This window comes from Rhyacophila brunnea, unplaced genomic scaffold (genome assembly GCF_057557595.1).
Source record: "Rhyacophila brunnea isolate RB1 unplaced genomic scaffold, BYU_Rbru_1.0 scaffold_4, whole genome shotgun sequence".
Taxonomy (NCBI): Eukaryota; Metazoa; Arthropoda; class Insecta; order Trichoptera; family Rhyacophilidae; genus Rhyacophila; species Rhyacophila brunnea.
In genome coordinates this window covers 1,623,109-1,642,691 of record NW_028233068.1, presented here as the reverse complement: position 1 = coordinate 1,642,691, position 19,583 = coordinate 1,623,109, and the positions used below count along the sequence as shown (strand labels likewise).

The window sequence follows — 19,583 nt, the reverse complement described above, 5'->3', positions numbered from 1 at the left end:
ACGCGTTGAACTGTGCAATTTATTTTACAGGTGTGAAAACGTGCGTACACAAAGGAAAATGAGGTGAGATGTGACATATTTGAAATCGCAAGACGTTTTTTCAGACAATATTTTAGAAAGTAAGATAGCAGTATATAAATCTAGAAATATTAGGAAATACGATAATCATTTTAATTTATAATTATATAATAATATACATACCATATTCTTTTTATATAAAGCATTTGCCTAATTCTTTGATTATATTTCAATTATTATCAATCTTGACTGTGATTTCAACCAATATGGTTTCGTATTTGTAGAAAAACTATCAAAATTATTTCACTGCAAACCTTTTAATTACTTACATTTAACGTTACGTCACGTTAATTATATCTAATGGCCAAGCCCAATCACTTCTAACGTTTTAATCACCTTTTAATTACCACATTTAAATAACACGTTAATTATATCTAATGGCGTTTAGAGTAAAACGCGCCAGTCACGGTGTTAGCACTAGATGAGTTAATGATAAGTTTCATGTGAATAGGTGTGGGATAACAATATATTAACTATCAAGATGTGTTTGTATCGGCGTATGTTGAGTTACTTATTGGGTTGATAATATAACCAATGAGGGGGTTCTGGGCCAATATAAATATAGGGTAGTAGAGATGTAAGCGGAAGAAAATTGTCTTGGTGACCTTTATAAGTTGATCAACGTCCAAGAAGTTGTTGACCTGATAAGACTGGCCCAAGATAAGGAAACAAACGATAGAATACGGCACCAAAAGAAGAAGAACAAACATTTAGTACTCGAGTAGTCTGACAAATTCTAGAGGTTATTATTTTATTTTATTAAGTACAATGTTTAGTATATTACAATCTGATATACCTAATACTAATGTAATTTCAATGAAAATATGCTGTTGAAGTTGAATATTTGAGTTTTTTCAATATAATATTATTTAATATGTGGTATAGAGCATGGCCCCCACATCCTGAAGCTGGCCCCCAGACAAGGATCTTTGGCGTCTTCCCCCCTACCTGTCGTTAAGGATAAAATCAGAGCGTTTTCCAAATGGTGTATGCTGTAAAATTAATGTGTATATTTAGTGTTTTTTTTGTATATTTTAATACATCCATTTGAATCATGGAGTTGTCGAGTACCTATCGGTACACAATTAAAAATTATATCGTACAACCATATAATTTTATATAACAACATTATTCAAGAGAAATACTATTTACTATTAGAGAGAATTTGTGATGTGTGTTTATCTCACTTATCTGGTCGACTCACCACGCCGGGCCTCTCTTAAGCCCGGGCCCCCAGGCAAGAGCCCTGTCAGCCCCCTCATTATGGGGGCCATGGTATAGAGTCTCCTAAGCTTCAAATTTTATCAGAAAAAATGCTCTATAATCCGATTTGGATCTTGTCCGTCTAATAAAAAGGGATTTTAACCATTTTTTTTTTACTAGAATGTGATGTTAGCCTCTCAGGCAATCGTCTAGATCAAAAGGTATATTGAAAAAAGAACAACATGTGAAATTAGCAGACACAAGATTGGAACCCATGACCTAAGACTTACTGCATGTTGTAATATAAAATTTATTATTCAGTATAGCGTGAGCTTCAAATAATTAAATAAATAAAAACTAAAAATAGTAATTAATATCTAAGGTGTAGATTTTTGTTTTTGTTTCAATTAAAAATAAAACGGATACAGAAGGTAAAATTTATACAACTGTTAGGTACTAAAACGCACGTGTGATCATTTTTAATTCCATGATATACGTATATGAAAATTACAAAAAAAATACACAATTTAGTCTTGTTTCCGCACATTCGGAAATATACCGTGGTGTAAGGAAAGATAATTGACGTTTAAATTATTACTAAGAGCATCATAGGAAGGCTTCCCAAGAACTTGGTTGTGAATGTCGTGAACTAGTGACTAGAACCTGCCTTATTCCTGGTTTGTCTTATACCTATTGTTACTTTGATTAAGACTACATGAAACAATACGAAAAAGATATTATCTTATCAAATGACACCCCGTATTTAATAAATGATAAATAGTTTTTTGTTATGTAGAAACTGGGTAACTGTAGATGATAGAAGAAAAAAGTGAGAGAAAAATCAATAGATAACAAAAAAATATATAAAATTGAAGTACTAGTCTATAATATTGGTCTTGTTATGGAGTAGGTCAATTGTCCACAAGTTGTAGCAAAGTAGTTTGATAATTTAAAAAATATTGTCTCTTAGTCCATTCCCTGCATTGTTCCCTTCGTCTTAAGTGTGTGTAGCACGTTTGAAATGTACTTTATAATATGTGTGAATGATATAGTAGAATAAAGGTGTATGCTAAAGTTAGTGATTCTCCGCCAGATGTCTCCTAAATCTAAAATTCGCATGCAGCCAACCGAACCGACGACATGAACACAGGCTTACCAACTCACTATAAGCGCATATTACGTAATATATGTATGTACATACACACACATATTACGTATATATAAATGTGGGTAATAATATACGAGGAATAAGATGTATTAGAGGTGGTATTAATAGTTTATGTCGTATACTACTTACACCACGATTCGGTGGCTAAGACGCGTGATTTAAATTTGGAAGGAATCATATTATTTGAAATTGGAAATAACCCTGGATGTTCTAATAGTTTTGAGAATTTTCTATCTATTGTGAGAGAGATAGAAAAAAACACCAATTATTGCTGAGTTAATAATAGTCAAGTTGAATAGTTGAATAGCAAGTTGAACATTTTTAAGCTACGAGTTGAAAACACATAAATACAATGAAAAATAAAACAAAAGAAAACAAATTAAATCTCAGAAGATTAAATATTTTATCTTGTAGAATACCTATGACATTTTATAGTTTTTTCACTCTAATGAAAACTTGCTTGCTTTCTTTATAAAATATTAATTTGCCTCTTGAGTCTTATCTATCACCGGAATATCTCGTCATGGACACAGTCTTTACAGAGCGAAGCACAGAGAAAATACACAGACACTTTATTTGAAAAATATTTGAATTTAAACTGGCATGAAGTGCATATCAGGGGTCTGAATAGTATCTTGAAAAGTGACCTACTATTGTGTCTTAAGCGTAAAGTGTCCAATTCATGTGTGCTACCAGTGCTCACGTAAGAATATGAAACATGGACTCGTTATCAAAGAAAAATACAAATTTTGCAAATAGCACAACGTGGTATGGAAAGGCGCATGTTGGGCGTAAATAAAAACCCACAAAATAAATTTGTGTTGATATATTATACTTATTCGGTATTGACAGTGAAAACAAAATGTATGTTAACATAAAAACAGGACTGTAATTTTTTTGTCGGGTTACGCGATGTTTGGTTTACTTCCGTGGGCCTTATTTTATGTCATGTCGTGAACGCTTTGAATTTATAATTTGTTATGTTCATTATATGTAAAATAAATAAATTTGTTTGATTTGATTCATCATCCTTGGTGACCAGCAATGACACATGCTTTAAAATATTAACATTTTAAAGAAATTTTTACGTATAATATCATATTATATCATACGTATAATTATTTTAAGAATACCGGTATTCAATAGGAAATCCCGAAATATCGGTATTCGTATTTTTATTCTGTATTGCAACATATCGCTCGAATTTAGTGCCATGAAAAGCTGTAAGATAACAATAATAATAAGATAATAGCAATTATTTGAATGCAACAAATTTATATCGATTATTATATGGAATAAGTGACTCACTCAATGTTCTGAAGTGAAGCAGCTGGACAGTGTCGCAATCTTCACCAACTTGGAGATATGTCAATTCACACCTGAATACCCCTTCATCTTCAGCACGTACTGGAAAAATTTTCAGCTCCGCCGCAGAGGAGTTTAACTCGTGTACTACTTCCAACCTGAGAATAAAAAAACACAATATATATAATTACATATTATTACCTACTGACAAATATGGATTGGAATAAAAACGTGTGGTAAACTTAGTGTTTATAACTATCAGTACATTAGTGATATGGATATTTTTAGATTTAATTATTACATTTTATCGATTTTACAAGGCAGTATCCATGTTACTATCTTATATTATATTCTGAAAATTAAATTATTGAGTTAAATCAGTGGTTTCAAAACATTATGCTACTATGCCTCCCTTTTCAAAAAATCTAATCTTGGTGCCTCCCCCTCCTTTATTTCATTAATAATAATAATAGAATACAAAAATGAATAAAAAATATATAAAAAGAAACAAGGTTGTTATAATTTAAATTAATTTGTTTTTCATGCGATGAATGTGCTTGTTAGTACAAAGTGCTCTTTTTCTACTAAACGGGATCGATATTTTGATTTCATTGCAGCTAATGCAGAAAATCCCGTTTTGCATAAATATGATGATAACAATGTTAGCAGTACTTTGTTTACAACTTGCATTGCTTTTCTTGACAAAGTATTATATTATTCTTCACTTAGATTCAACCTAAATTGAACAAGGGTTTTTGTTTCAATGAATTATTGCATAATAATTCTACCAATTTTTCCTTTTCAATCCAAATTCATCATCGTTCATCGACAAATCGATTCTATCATGGGGCCCCACATCCTGAAGCGGGCGCCCAGGTCAGGATCGTTGGCGGGCCCACCTACCTATCGCCAAGGTTACGGGCACTGTGGTGCTCTAAAGTAGTGTTTCCTAAATTATACACGGGAGTTATCATTTAAGTATATCAATCATTATATAGATAACACATCAAATTGCAACGCACAACCACATATTTAAACTATTTAATAGCCGTTAAATAAAGTAGCTTTTTTACTATTATAAAATTAAATTATAAAATCAGTGTCCATATCTTTAGACAGGCTTGCAAACAACCTTTTATAGGGTTGTTTTTTTTTATGTTGTTTATAACTAGCGGCCGTTTTATAAACTATGTATTTGCAAACTGCAAACCTGTGGCTACATTAATTGTGTTAAACTTTTCACGCCTCCCTTTGTAACACTCCGCGCCTCTCAGTTTGAAAATCGCTGAGTTAAATTGTGTGACATATGGGTGGTTTAATGTATGTTTGAATTTCATCAATAATAATATGCCAATAAGCGAAAATATCTGCACTATACGGGCTAAGTATATAAAGTCATACAGGCTGCATATACCATTATACATTTCTACGAGAATAAATACTTGTTGGGAATTTAGTCCAGCTATATTTAGATGAGAGCATAGAAAATACTGACAGTAAAGATTTTCCCTGAAGTGGATAAATTTTAGAATTTTTAAAAATATACCTATTAACTACAGCATAAAACTTATGGAAAACATAAATATTGCTGTATTTTCATCACTTAATGGTGTTTCATCGCATCGGTTTTTATTTCATAAAGTGGCCTCCAAACATTTTAGTGCCTCGATTATTTTAAACTAAAACAAACGGTGCATGCTGTGGATCACTTTGAAAACATAAATAAATGCACCCAAGAATTAATATATTTCTAAAATACAGCGCAAACTTCTGACTTATTTTTTAAAGCTACTAGAACAAGCGACTGTGTATACCCACTATCCGGTATCTGGTGTGGATCTTGGCCACCTCACAAAAAGGTTTTATAATATTCATTTTAGGAGAAATGGATATTACACACTTGCTAAATTTATTCCATTGTACATGCTCTGAGAGTTAAAACACACATTTAAATGTGAATTTTGCCGGACCCGCGATTTGAACTTGAGACCCACGATTTACCAAGCGGATATGTTACTATTTGGCATCACGGGTACTTAAATAATCATCATCAGCCTGAAACTATCCACTGCTGGATGAAGGCCTCTCCAAGCTGATTCTCGGTCCTGTGCATTGCGTTGCCACGTACTTCCGGAGAACTTTATCACTTCATCGATCCAGTGGCCTTTACCTTGCGGATGTTTTGTATCTCTTGGATATGGACCACTAGACGACTAAATTTGTCCAACGATTGTACTTTCTTCGAGCTATGTGTCCAACCCATTTACATTTGAGGTTTTTAGCAAACTCTATTACATCACAAACCCTTGTATGTTCCCTTATCCACAATTCCTAGTTGTGCTACTCTAAGTTTCAGGATCTCTCTTTTACTTAAGGTCCATGTTTCACACGCATATGTGATTACGGGAAGTACACACTGGTTGAACACTTTGTGCTTTAGGCACAGTGGGAGGTCACTTTAATATGATGTATCAATGACTAATGGTCATCTGGCAGTACATATTATATTATTTATAAGTTAAAAAATATTTAAAAAAAGAACCAATGATTTATGTGTATTTTTTTTATTAAAATCGCTGGGCGTAATTAATGATCTTATGTTTCCAGATTTTTTGTTTGCTTAATGAATATAATACAATGCGGCTTAGTCACCCCTTAGGAAATATGATATTATAAAATGCTACTCGTAAATAAATGCATTTTCTCGTGTCAGCTGTTTTCATTTTTTTCATGTCGTCTCCCCCAATTTAAATTTAAACTTGCTAATTACGCGATGTTTTCGACAGATTGCTCCGGATTGAGGTCGACTTATACCCAAGCAATGAGATAAATATTTTGTTTTAAAATATGATATATTATTATATTACTTAAGTACAGTAAAATTACGTTTATAATACAATTTTAAAAATTCTCACAAAACTAAATATTATAAGTGAGTTTCTATAATATGTCATTAGACATCGTATAAATGGTAAGTACACATTAAAAAAGTCATCGTCATATTAGATGAACACCTTTATTAGCTCATCGATGCACTGTTTGGAGATATAGAAATGTTGAATTATGTTTTATTTTAATATTTATTTTGTGCTGAATATGAAAATGTATTTTTTATGTAAATATAATAGTATTTAGTAGGCGGCTCTCGTGGTGCAGTGCGTAAAGTGCTGGCCTTCCACCCGAGAGTTCTGGGTTTGATTCTCGGTGAGGACACAATATTTATGTGTTTTTCTCAAAGCCTGGGTGTTTGTGATTGTTCAAAATCATCAAAAAACCATCTTGTACGAAAAAGCCCGACATGTTTATTAGTAATTTAAAAATATATATTATTTAGTAACGATGTTTTCTTATATATACCTCCTGTACATGCAAGGGCCAAGACACACCGGCAATGCAGATTACGTTGCGTCGAAGCAGGACTTACTTGATTCTAAGTGTATTCAATTAGAATGGTCTTGTTTTCTATTAATACATTTGGAATCAAGTAAGATCTACCTTGATGCTGTCGTGTATCTTAGTCTTTATGCAGCCGGGATTATACATTTGCATTTCGGTATCTTCAAGCATTATGCGCACTCATCAATGGCAAATTCACACTGATACATGATAAGTTAATTCTCAGAAAAAATGCGATATTTACGTAATACAATTTGTGAAAGTTGAAGTACATTTTTAAAACCATACGAAGTAATATTATTTCTATATTAATTTCATACATTCAAACTTAGCTTTTCATTTTCAATATTTTTTTTCGGAGTATAAACCTTCCTCATTGAATCAACCCCAATTCAGGAACAGCCGTAAATGTATCACCGTAATATCAATTGATAAAATTCCAAACGCTTACGTGCAAATAACCCGGTAGGAAGAATAGATTGGAATTTTATTTTGGAGTGCGGGCGACGCAAGTTAAGTGTTTGCTTGTGAAGCGATCTGTGTGACACTTCTGAATGCCCATTCTGAGGAGAGGAGTCAAAGACCATATACATGGCCGGGCAAGTTTTGCAATACATATATTTATTATCTACATCGATATCAATTTTCCAAATCTTTTTTTGAAGTTATACTTTTTTTGACGCGTTTGGGAAATCATATCAGAGTGTATTTTTGGCGTGTGACATGTAACACATAATTTATTTTTTCACACGAAGAAAAACGCACTCGATTGGATTCGAACCACCGATTGTTCGGTTATCAGCCGAACGCACTACCTTTACGCCACAGTATGATACTGCAATCGTGACGATTAAACGGTATAATATTATTATAGATTAGAATTGTTCCGTTGCCTAGGCGGCGAATTTATTATTGTCGGCCATTTGCAATTCCTTACGTTAACAAACTATTCTAAAACGTCATAGTGGCAGTTGTTACTTGAAAAATAAAAACAACGAGAAACCATTATATAATTTAGTAATATCAGTTGAAGTGTATAGAAATAAACTAACGGCGTTCCAATAAGCGGTCCTTTTTCTTGAGTGTGTAATTTAACAAAATAATTAAGAGCCAGTCAAAGAATCTAGTTTATCACAAGTTTTGTTTTTGTTTTGTTACGCCAAAGAAGTATAACTTCTAACGCGATCACATAAGTACACACACCGATTTTTCTGTTCATTGAATCTTCGTAGATTTTCCGTTGCAGTCAATGTTGATAAAATAATTCACATAACGTTTTAGGAATAAAATATGTCTGTTTTTTCAAATCCCGAAGGTATTCAATAATGTATGATACGAGTATATTCACTTTATTATGGCTAATACATCGCACCCATTTTAAAGGGCAATTCCGTAGTGTAAAGGCGTTATGCTTTTACAGTTTGTTTCTGGGAATTTCTCATGAGTAATTAATTATTCAACCTGAATAAGCATTCACTTAGGTATAATACTTTTTAAAATAAACAGATATTTGTATTATTTTCCATTTTGTCAGATGAGCGAATGCCTAAGAACCAATTTTCGAAAAAAGACTTCTTAAATAAGCATGATCTAAAATTATTTATTGAATTAATATTGTTTTCAATTACTAATTCACAAACTTGAAGAATCTAGCATTCCTTATTCAAAAGAAATAGTCTGGTACTCATCATAAATATATAAATTAAAAATATTTTCTTCTAATAATATTATATACATAGGTTAGGTATGTTTTTAAGGTGTTCCAAATATATATGTTTTAAAAATTAATACAAATTAAATAATCATAATATTTATATCATTTAAATAGCATAATTACATATTATTATTATTATTCCACATTATTAATTAAACATGAAGACTAGTTTCATTCGCTTAACATTATTATTTTAAAATGCTGAGAATTTGTGCTAAGTTCATTAATTATTATTCTCAATTCGTCCTAAGGTGACAACAACGTAGTAGTGGTATGTATTACTTAATATCCTTATGTATTATGTTTTATTTTTAATATACACACAAAATTCCGACTTAACACATAAAAGCATTTAATTTATATGTTCTAACTGGAAATTATAGCAATTATGTATAAAAAAGATATTATGAAATAAATCTATCCCATTTAACTAGGTACCTACCTAACTATGTTTGAAAAATATGTTTACATGTTTGGCTATTAAAATAATGAATGGATATGAATGTGTATCAATACTTGATAATAATCTGTTTGGCTTGTTTGGTGAGCAATTACTATAAAACTGGGTTAATGAATATCCCTGCACATGTATTTAAAATAAATAAGTCACATAAAAATCGGTTTGTAATAGAGGAGTATTAAAATTAGTAACATATTATTTAATACAACGATTTTAAATTTGAATTTCTATATTTCTTTGTGAAATTTACTAATTCAGAAACGTTGATTTGACATGTTATTTTAATTCGTTCCCTTTCCTCTTTATGTGAATATTATGCATTGTGGTTAATTTTGTAAAATTATCTCTTTTTCAGATTTAAGGCATGTCTTCCTTTTCCTTTCGCACACAGAATATTCATGGAATATTTAATTAATAATACTATCAAATATTAAATAAAAGTTAGTAATACTAAAATATTATTTATTCTTCGTATTCGCGCATCCCTTTTAATGTGCGCAAGATTCCCCGGAATTCTGCCGGGAGCTCGTAGGAAATGAGAAATTTAATTTCCACACCGACCCCTCATACATCCGTCTCATTCGCACGCACTAAATTCCTCATAAATGCATCCCGCTTTGTAAGTGTCCGGAAAAGGTTTTCCACAAAAGAGAAGGTAGGCATGCTAATTTGAGGGGTAAGACACATGGCCTATTAGGATTATTATTATTATAACACAGAAATGACGCCATTTCCCTAATGCGCGAACACTTGAGCAAAAGAGGGAACAGTAAAATACACATAATTGCTTATTGCTAAATGAGGAAGGCTTAAGCATATTTATTTAGACTCAGTAAAACCAGACAGGGCTTATTGAAGTAATGTTTAAAAAATGAAAATGTATAGGAGATAAATGGATGTCTGCTATGTCACATATTCTAGAGAAAATTCATAAGAAGATTTTTCGGAGCAATATAAGAAGATGACCTTTAGCAAGGGAGGTACATCTGGGAGCTTTTTAAGGGAGGATGCTTATGATGGTGGCTATGTCATAGGGATGGAGGAAAGGCAGTCGTCAAAAGCTCTAGTGGAAAAAGCCCAGAGCGAAGAAGAAAATTGGATGAATTAAGTTGAAATGACTCAACTGCGTTAGCAGAGATACCAACATACTGTGTATTTAAGTAAAGTTCAAATATTCATACAGGATTGTAGAGTCAACGGTGAATGAAAAATTTTAAATCGTAAGTTTGTAACAATTTTAAAGTTAAATAATTATCTGCTGTCTTACTCTACTCTTCCAGTCCTTCATGCTTGAGTCATTCTATCATAACCACTTCGACTTAATACGATGGAGCTACGGGATGCTAGTATGGCCTGGAATCGTGCGAGAATACTGGCTAGCGACAGGGATTCTTGGAGGCGCTGCGTGGTGTCCATTTGCTCCAATTAAGAGGCTGACATTGCCGAAGAAGAAGAAGTAATTACTAATGATTAGCACTAAACCCATTTAAGCAAGCCTTAATATACAACACAAAGCCTTGTACAACAAATATAACATATATCACTCTTTGAAATGAGTTCCCAAGCAGTAACGACATTGTGAAGTATTGCTGAAAGTAAGTCACGATGCCTGGTGTATTTTAAAATAATAATATTCACAATCTTTTGACAAACGCAACCCTTTGGCAATTTAATTAATAATAATAATTTATTATTATTTGCATTCCGTACCTCTTTTCTTTAACAGCACTTTGTGAAATTAAAAACTGCTGTATTCTGGCAAATAAAGCCTTTAAGGCTCCTTTGAAATAATTGTTAATTAAAAAACAAAGGAGAATTCTGCCCTAAACATATTTTTTTCTCAGTTATTTTTGTCTCGTTGGATGTTTTAATGTTTTCTTGTTCTTTGACGTTGTGTTTACGTTCAAAAGTTTTGAGTACAGACACCAACCAGATATAAATAATTACTACCACCAAAAAAAAAAATATTTCGTTTTTTTTATAAACAGAAATATTATGGAGTATTTTTATTGTGTATGATATTCTCCCGGCTGTAAAACATATACCTACGATGCACTACATATAACATATTAAACTATTGCCGCTCAGTTAGAGAATATATTTTTATATTTTTCACCATGTGAGAGATAAAATAATTTATAAAATAATTCATACTTAGAATGCATACAATCAATTATTGCTCTGTAGATAATCCAATCGTTAGCTTTAGTATCCGCTTTGTACGTTGATTTTCATATATCTCCGTTTTACTTATATTATACTTATCATTTTAAGTTGTTCAGAGTGAAGCATGGGAAATTCCTTTTTTGAAAATGAAACAAAAGAATGTACAGGTTTAAAAAAAAATATTCTTATTTTTCGCCTGTCACACAACATTTGACATTTCATTTTACACCGTTTTAAAAATATTTTCTTGTAAATGTCGCCTTCCATTTTCAATACACTGATTCAGTCGAATTCAGAAGTTTCGGTACACTCTTTCAAGAATTCCGACCGGTATATTGTCAATTTTGGATGTTGTTCTGTAGGTCTTCCGGGGTCTGTGGATGATCGTTATAAAACCAAGGATTTAAGACAACCCCACTAAAATAATCACAGGAGGCTAAATCAAGCGAGCGCACTGACCAGTTTACGTCCCTTCTCAGGAAGATCAGCCGCCCGGGGAAGGCTTGTCTAAAAAAATCCATTGAAACCCTGGCGGTGTGGGCTGTGGCCTCATCTTGCTGAAACCACACATTGTCTAGTTCAACTTCTTCGAGACCAGGCAAAAATAACTCCTGGATCATTGTCAAATAACGGTCTGAATTCATGGTTACAGCACAACCGTTTTCTTGAAAAAAACAAGGGCGGATGATCCTTATTCTTGAAATTGCACACCATACCGTAACCAATCCAAAGGAAGGGGTCTCTCATGAAGTACGCTGGAATTCGTTTCACTCCAGTACCGCATAATATTTTATTTATTAACACAGCCAATACGATGAAAAAGTACCTCGTCAGAGAAGAGCACAAGTACGTCGTTGGGTAAGGTGTTATCCAGCAGCTCACATAATGTTTGCCGGGTTTCATAATCACACAAACACAAACCTTAAATCCAGCTCCCCTTATTGAGCCCTTTCTCTCCCCTCTGTGACCGCCACTAACTTCACCATGCCGTTTTAAAAAAAGGAAGTTCCCACGTCCTAGCTGAAAGCTTATTTATAGCTTCTTCTTTAAGTACTGTCTTCTTCACGAAAGTTAGAAATTATCAAAGTGATCTTCACATTTAAATCTACTGACCGGAATAATGACATTGATCTTTTATTAAACTATTTCCATATTTTCTTCAGTCATGATATTCCTTTTTATCTGGACCATTTATTTCTAAAAAATCCCTGTATGATAAGATATAAATGAGGTGGCATATATTAACATGTACCACGTGTCCAAAATACGCTAGATTTATGTATTGAATAGTATATAATAGCTATATTTATTTAGGGAAACTACATTTAGTTTAAAGCTTAACATAGAATATACTTGAACATAATAGTCTTCTCACATAAAAAATGGTTTGGATAAAATTTATGTTGACATAAAATTTTCCCAGACATTGCGTCTTGAAATAAATGAATAGTAAAAACTTAAGCTATTTATCGTTTAAATTTTAAGCAAACTATCTCAACTCAGTACCAGGCTGTATGTCCAATCTGTGAAACTATGTTAAGATTATATTTTATGTCTGTCGTATAATTTATCAAACGTTTTTTTATCTCATTCTAAGAAGGCTGTCGTAAGTTTTGATTAAGTAATTTAATGATTTAAATGCCGTACTAGTTTTATTATTTATTTATTTACTCTTCTGTATAATAGATTTCCATTTAAGAAAACAATGTAGATTTTATAGTATTAAATTATAGGTATAAATAATAATAATTATTAGAATTGTATTCCTAAGACTTTTTATAACCTTTTCATAAATCAAAATGCGTAGATTTATTTTAAATTATTAAGATTCAATCATATTTGTTAAAATGTTGAGCAAAAAAGCTCTCAAATTAATATTTTTTTACTAGTTTGATTAATTAATATCAAAGGTAAAATGTTGAAAATAAAGAATAAACGTCTTCTAAAAGAAAAATTTTAATTAAAAAAAGTATCATTGTTAAGGTTACGAATACCTAAATAAATATAATTATAATAATATATATATATAAAAATTATATATGAAGGAAGTTTAGCTGTGATACATCTGATGATCAAATTCCTTTAAAGTTAAAAAAGGAGTTAGCCAAGGCTCTGTACTGTCGCCGGAGAATGTATCATCTATAAAGCCCTAGACGACTGCCAATAAATTCTCTAACCTTACCTAGTGGTTTAATAGTAAGTAACGAAAATAATATTATGTGTAATCTCCTTGGGCAGATTGAAAAAACTAGTGCCAAATTGGGCCCTAGAATTAACGAATCTAAGACGTTAATAGTTGTTGATCGAACTGGCAAGCTTGCCCTTACCGGTAGACTAAGCTATTTGAAATGAATGAGCGATTTTGAAAACTTTATCTCGACCCTCAATGACTCAGTACTAGGTACTAGAAGGAAATTAGGCAAAGAATTGCGATGTCCATAACCTCTATGAATTGTATCACCAAGATATGGAAACATCAATAAAAAAGACTCGTTAAAACGATGATAGTTAATCATCCTAAACAGTGTTAAGATAATCCACGCATTCGAGATATCGTGCTAGCAGAAGATACTCCACATTCTATGGACGGTTAAGCAAAATGTATCCAAACTACAAAATAATATATTTTGGTCTACTGTAAGATACGCGTTCTCCAATTCTTCGGTCATACGGTAAGATGAGATCTGAGCAGTCTGGGAAGAAAAAGGAGCTCTTAAAGCGTCGAAATGAGGTAGGCGTGGGTATGCGCCTTTAGGATACAGTGACAGCATTAAGAAATAGACTGAATCAACAATAACAGAAGCGACAAGATCAGAAAATAATTGCTATTGATGGAAGAAGATTGTTTGCAACGCCTGTCATCACCATCCTAAGTAATGAGGTAAAGAATATGTAGAGAATTTATAAGGTGCATAGAAAGTAATTGGGTGTTTTAGCCATCAAATTGAAATAATCTTTCAATTTTTTTTGAATTTTTTAAGTTGCTTTTAGTATTCCAGCACTATTAGATAACAAACGCCTTACTTTAGTGGAAGTAGGAAAGGAAAGGCAAGGAAAGGACCAAAATAGGAATGAGTGGATAAGAAAGCATACAAGGGTTTGCGATGTAATAGAAATCATTAAAAGCCTCAAATGGAGATGGTCTGGATACATTTCTAGAAGAAAAGACAATCGTTGGACGAATTTAGTCATCCAGTGGTATCCAAGAGGTACACAACGTCCGCAAGGTAGACCTTGAGGTCACTGGATCAATGAAATGATTAAGTTCTGCGGAAATACGTGGCAACGCAACGCACAGGACCGAGAGAAGTGGAAGCAGCTTGAAGAGGCCTTCATCCAGCAGTGGATAGATTCAGGCTGATGATGATGACGGTGATGATTTAAGAGTAAAAGATTATGAAGTAGTATACCGACTCAATCATTATTATTCTTTATAAATATATGCAAACATACAAATTTATATGTATGAGTATGTTATACCTAAGTTTATTTTTAAGAATGAAATAAGTTTACCGAACTTTGAAAATAAATTATTACGCTATATAAAAATACAACATAGGAACGAATAATGCAAGTAGAACACTTTCCGAGTAAAGTAAAGTCCACTTTTCTAAAAACCCCACTTAACAAAGAAGCGATCGAAGGCTGTTCATCAAATCGAAGTCGCTCCGTAGCACCCTCCAAGAAAGAAGCTTTTGCATTAGCTATTCCGTAACGACCATTGGCTTTAGCGTAGAGCCTGGTAAGATTTCGTCTTCAATGAAAAATATTGCATAACATACTTGCATCGGTACAATGTTCGATAAAATATCAGCTACGATTTATGAAGTACAAAATCTTATGATATAATATTTAATCAGTTATAGTCTGTGCGCTAGAATAATATATTTACATACTATTTACACACTAAGTTAATTCACTGTAGTACTACTATCCAATACGTTTTCACATACATTTACGAGTAATATATATTAAATCCTTTTTGACACATTTTTAAAATTTATATTTTTTCTAGTATGTAAGTTTCTCATACTATTTTAAATTGCGTTTTTATAAATATAATTATAATGATGATTACAATTAATATACCTATCAAAAGCGGTTTCATCTCAACCGGTTGAAAGTATAAAAACCATAATAATAAGTGGAGCACCATGTTTCAAAAGCTCCTAAAATGATTTTAGGTAGTTCTGAGAAAAACGAGAAAAACGATTTTAGTTAGTTTTTAGAAAAATGAAAAAACTCATATCTATTAAATCTGCGAACTTTATGTATTTATTTTTTAATTCGTACATTCTAAAGGATATTTTGGCTTATCCATTTTAGGGTTATTTGAAAAGCACACCCAACTATTTTAGCGGGTTTTGAAATTTACCCTAATTTTTGATCATACGTATTGACGGTTTTTGGCATTTTTTAAAGCCCAATCTTTGGCTATTAATTATCATATATGTAACAAAAATATCCATCTAAATACATATCTAACTCAAAAATTTTCAAAAACCGTTTGAGGGGGTTTGAAACTAGGCGCTTCAAGTACTACTATTTCTATTATTGGAAATAGTAGTACCTACTTATCTACATAATGTTATAATTAAACGATTTAATTATATTATATTTTGTCTAAAACATACTACATAATTTTACATAGTGTTGCATTACACTATAATTATTTATCTTATTCTTCATCGCTCTTTTTCTAGAATGAAGTTAAGTAACGTGGCGGCATTTTTTGAAAATATTATAAATATATGTTTATTTGATTGTGTTAGTTTTGTATTAGAGTTGTAATTCATCAGTAATTTTGTATGTTATTGGTATGGATCCATGATATGAAAACGGCTGGAATATTTGAGATATATTTGAAACGAATATTATGACCAAGATTTTTGGACTTAAGCAAAGATAAACTGGACTGAATGATAAAAGAACATGAAGAGCTGGATACTGTGTACAAATATTCATAATACGTATTCAACTATTACAGATTAGAAGGCGCGCATACCGTAGGCTAAAAACACAGGTAAGGAAAATAGTCTTGCACCAAAGTAAAAATATGAGCAACAAACACTGGATCGATGGAGCGACTGCATGCAGGACTTGTCGGAGACTGTTGGATAATGGAGAAGAGGAGTAGAATTATTTTGTATGGAATTTCATGTTAAGCGCGAAAATTAGGTAGCAAATTATGATGATGTACTGTCAACAGTGGGAGTTCACATCGTTAAGGCATCAGATTCCAAAATAAATTTTATACCTGAATAATGTTTTTAATAATACGCATGAATTTTGTTCCTTTAGCGATATTATTTATTTATCAGGCTTTATAATTTATTAAGTTTCATAAGAAATACAAGGCAACCATTACATTATCAAAATAAATATAATTCTCAAAAAATAAAGATCCTGTTATATAGATAGTTACTACAGTAGATTATGTGAAGTTAAATAAACTTTCTCTATATACATAATTTTGGGGCAGCCTCATAAATATATCTTTTTGAAAACATCATTGGAATAAAATGTGAACCGAATGGTATATGGACTCAAATCGATTGAAATCTAATGGGAGTTTTACCGAAAAAAGTGCTAACAATATCCATACCATTTTTGAATAAATATGTATATTATGGATTACTCTCCATTCAGTCACATTCGGTCCAAGTATTTTTCAAAGATTAATATGTTTGGTTGTAAGACTGTTCCGAATTATGTATATTTTACATTTTTAATTTTTGTCAGTTTATTTTAATAAAAACATTTTGTATGCTTTTTTCCTTTATTTTATTTCATATGCAAATAAAATAATTTTCTTTATTCGACCATGTCCGAACCTAATAAGATCGCCTCCATATCGTGGAGGTTTGTATAAACAGATTTTATTTTTACGAGAAATGGATGTCAGGCACTCGCTCAACCTATTAGGCCATACTCTGACTCATACACAAATTGAAAAACAATATGTGTACTTGCCAGACCCAGGATTCGAACCTGGGATCCACGATGCTATAGTCCGACGCTTAAGCCACGCGGCGATCGTGGGTGTATTATATTATTACTAATGATGATGGGTAAAAAGATAAATATATACTTTTTATATCAATAATTAGAAGTCATTAGAGGTCAAAGACTTATATTGCAAAAAATATTTCCAACATTTAGATAGCACTTAATGTCTACAGAAAAAGTTGGGCCGACAAGTATTGACCACTTGCCTAGCAATAAGTTCTTTCGAGAGCTATTCAGTGGACTTGAGGTTCATATAAAAAGGTGAGTTTTTAGAAAGGGCAGTGGTGGTCAAACGTGTCAAGTATTTCTACGCATAACTTAAAAAGTTAACAAAAAAGCAGCCGATCTATAAATACTAACATATTTTTTTCTAATATCATGATTTGTTACCAATACATCAGTAATAAAACTACATATTATATTTCGAAATAATATGATAACTTAAAAAAAATCTGTTTTTCAGTTCCAAAGTACGTCACAATATGTATATAAAAATATTAAAAAAACACATTTTTAAAATCGTTATACGATCTAATTACCGAGAAAAAGTTGTTGAGTGAATATCTGGAAAACAATTTTTGTAAATTTTCTGAAACTGACTAATTTAGGATGAACGTATAATATATAAAAACATGTTTATAGATTGAAAGCTTAGACGACTTTACTGTAACTTTCTCAAAATATCTCTTTTGGTGTATAAGTCGAAATTTGTATATATTATCGACATTTTGCAGCTGTCAATGAATTTTCGTATATTTTACGGGTACCAAAAGACTTCAGAAAGTTAAAGAAATTTTATTCGCAGTCATTAATGCGGTGACAATTTATGTTCAATAGATGGTAATGTATTTTCAAAATATTTCCCGACACAATATAGACCCAAAATATCATAAATACATTCTACATAATGTTAATTTACGCAGATTTTATGTAATTTATTAGTAATAATAGTCACGTCACGTCACGTCACGTCACGTAAATAAATAATATGTATATAGTATGTTTATTCTTCATAGTTTACGAACAATAGATAATGCTATCGAGGCTGCTAAGTTAAAGGGCATTAAGGGAAAATGCCCTAATTTTTATTTATTTATAACTATACATAATCTCTAGTGTCCCAAAAGTCCGTGGAACAAGAGTAAGTGCATGACAAAGTTACGATTGATTATTCGTAGTACAATAAAAAAAATAGAAAGACTAAACGAATATAGTTCTTTTTACAAATGACTGTAATGTAAAATAGTAAACTGTCACTAACTGCTATTTTATACATGCTAATAATAAGTAAATGGAACAGGTGTGGTGTAAATTAGAAAATTCAATTTAAATTCATGATAAAAATACCTACCATGAAAATAAATAAACCCACAAAAATGTACTTTAAAAATATATTTAACATTTTTATCGAAGCCCAAAGTGTCGACATAAATTTAAAAATACTGTAGATATCGCAAAAATGTTCACCTCACCGTATCAAATCGTAGGCTTCAACCCTAAAGCTCTAGGCGTAAGCTTCGACGTTACATCTAGTAGCTGCTCCACGTTAAAGTGTATTGCAATCTTCGCAGGCAGAAAATGTTTTTTTAGCAGTCAATTGATCATGTCTAGTATTATTTTAGGATGACTTAATAGCAATTGACCTTATTTCAAAAGACAATGGGATGATCACACTCTAGTATGATTATCTCATTGTTAAAAAGGTTTAATTCAGAATACACCATAATTTTATTATGTTAAAAGAGTAAGGATTCTTGACATTTTTTTTAATTTAGCAAATATCTTATATTCATAAAATATCACAAGTTGGTTGTACACATAAAAAGTATATTTTTTTAAATATCAATATGTGATTATCAACAGTATTATGTTGATAAATAGTATTAAGATAGTATTCATTAATCGAGTTAGGAGAATATCTTATAACAAAACCGAAAATAGAAGCGCCTGTCTGCAATTTAAAAATATTTGCCTTTTGATCGAGGTTTTGACTATTTAAGAATGAACATGATATTCATCGATCAACCATAAAGAAATATCCAGGAAGAGAGATCAACTGATTGTTGTTACTGACATTACAACTA

General features: G+C 31.6%; 1 protein-coding gene across 2 annotated transcripts in view; it reads right to left on the bottom strand.

The window, feature by feature from the left end:
- Positions 1 to 19,583, bottom strand: part of LOC147066719 (synaptogenesis protein syg-2-like) — an 874,747-nt gene that overhangs the window by 284,644 nt on the left and 570,520 nt on the right. For both annotated transcript variants that reach the window (XM_085955039.1, XM_085955040.1), the window contains exon 3: positions 3,758 to 3,912. In XM_085955039.1, the coding sequence (XP_085811165.1) occupies positions 3,758 to 3,912 (155 nt within the window). The remainder of the gene's footprint in view (positions 1 to 3,757; positions 3,913 to 19,583) is intronic.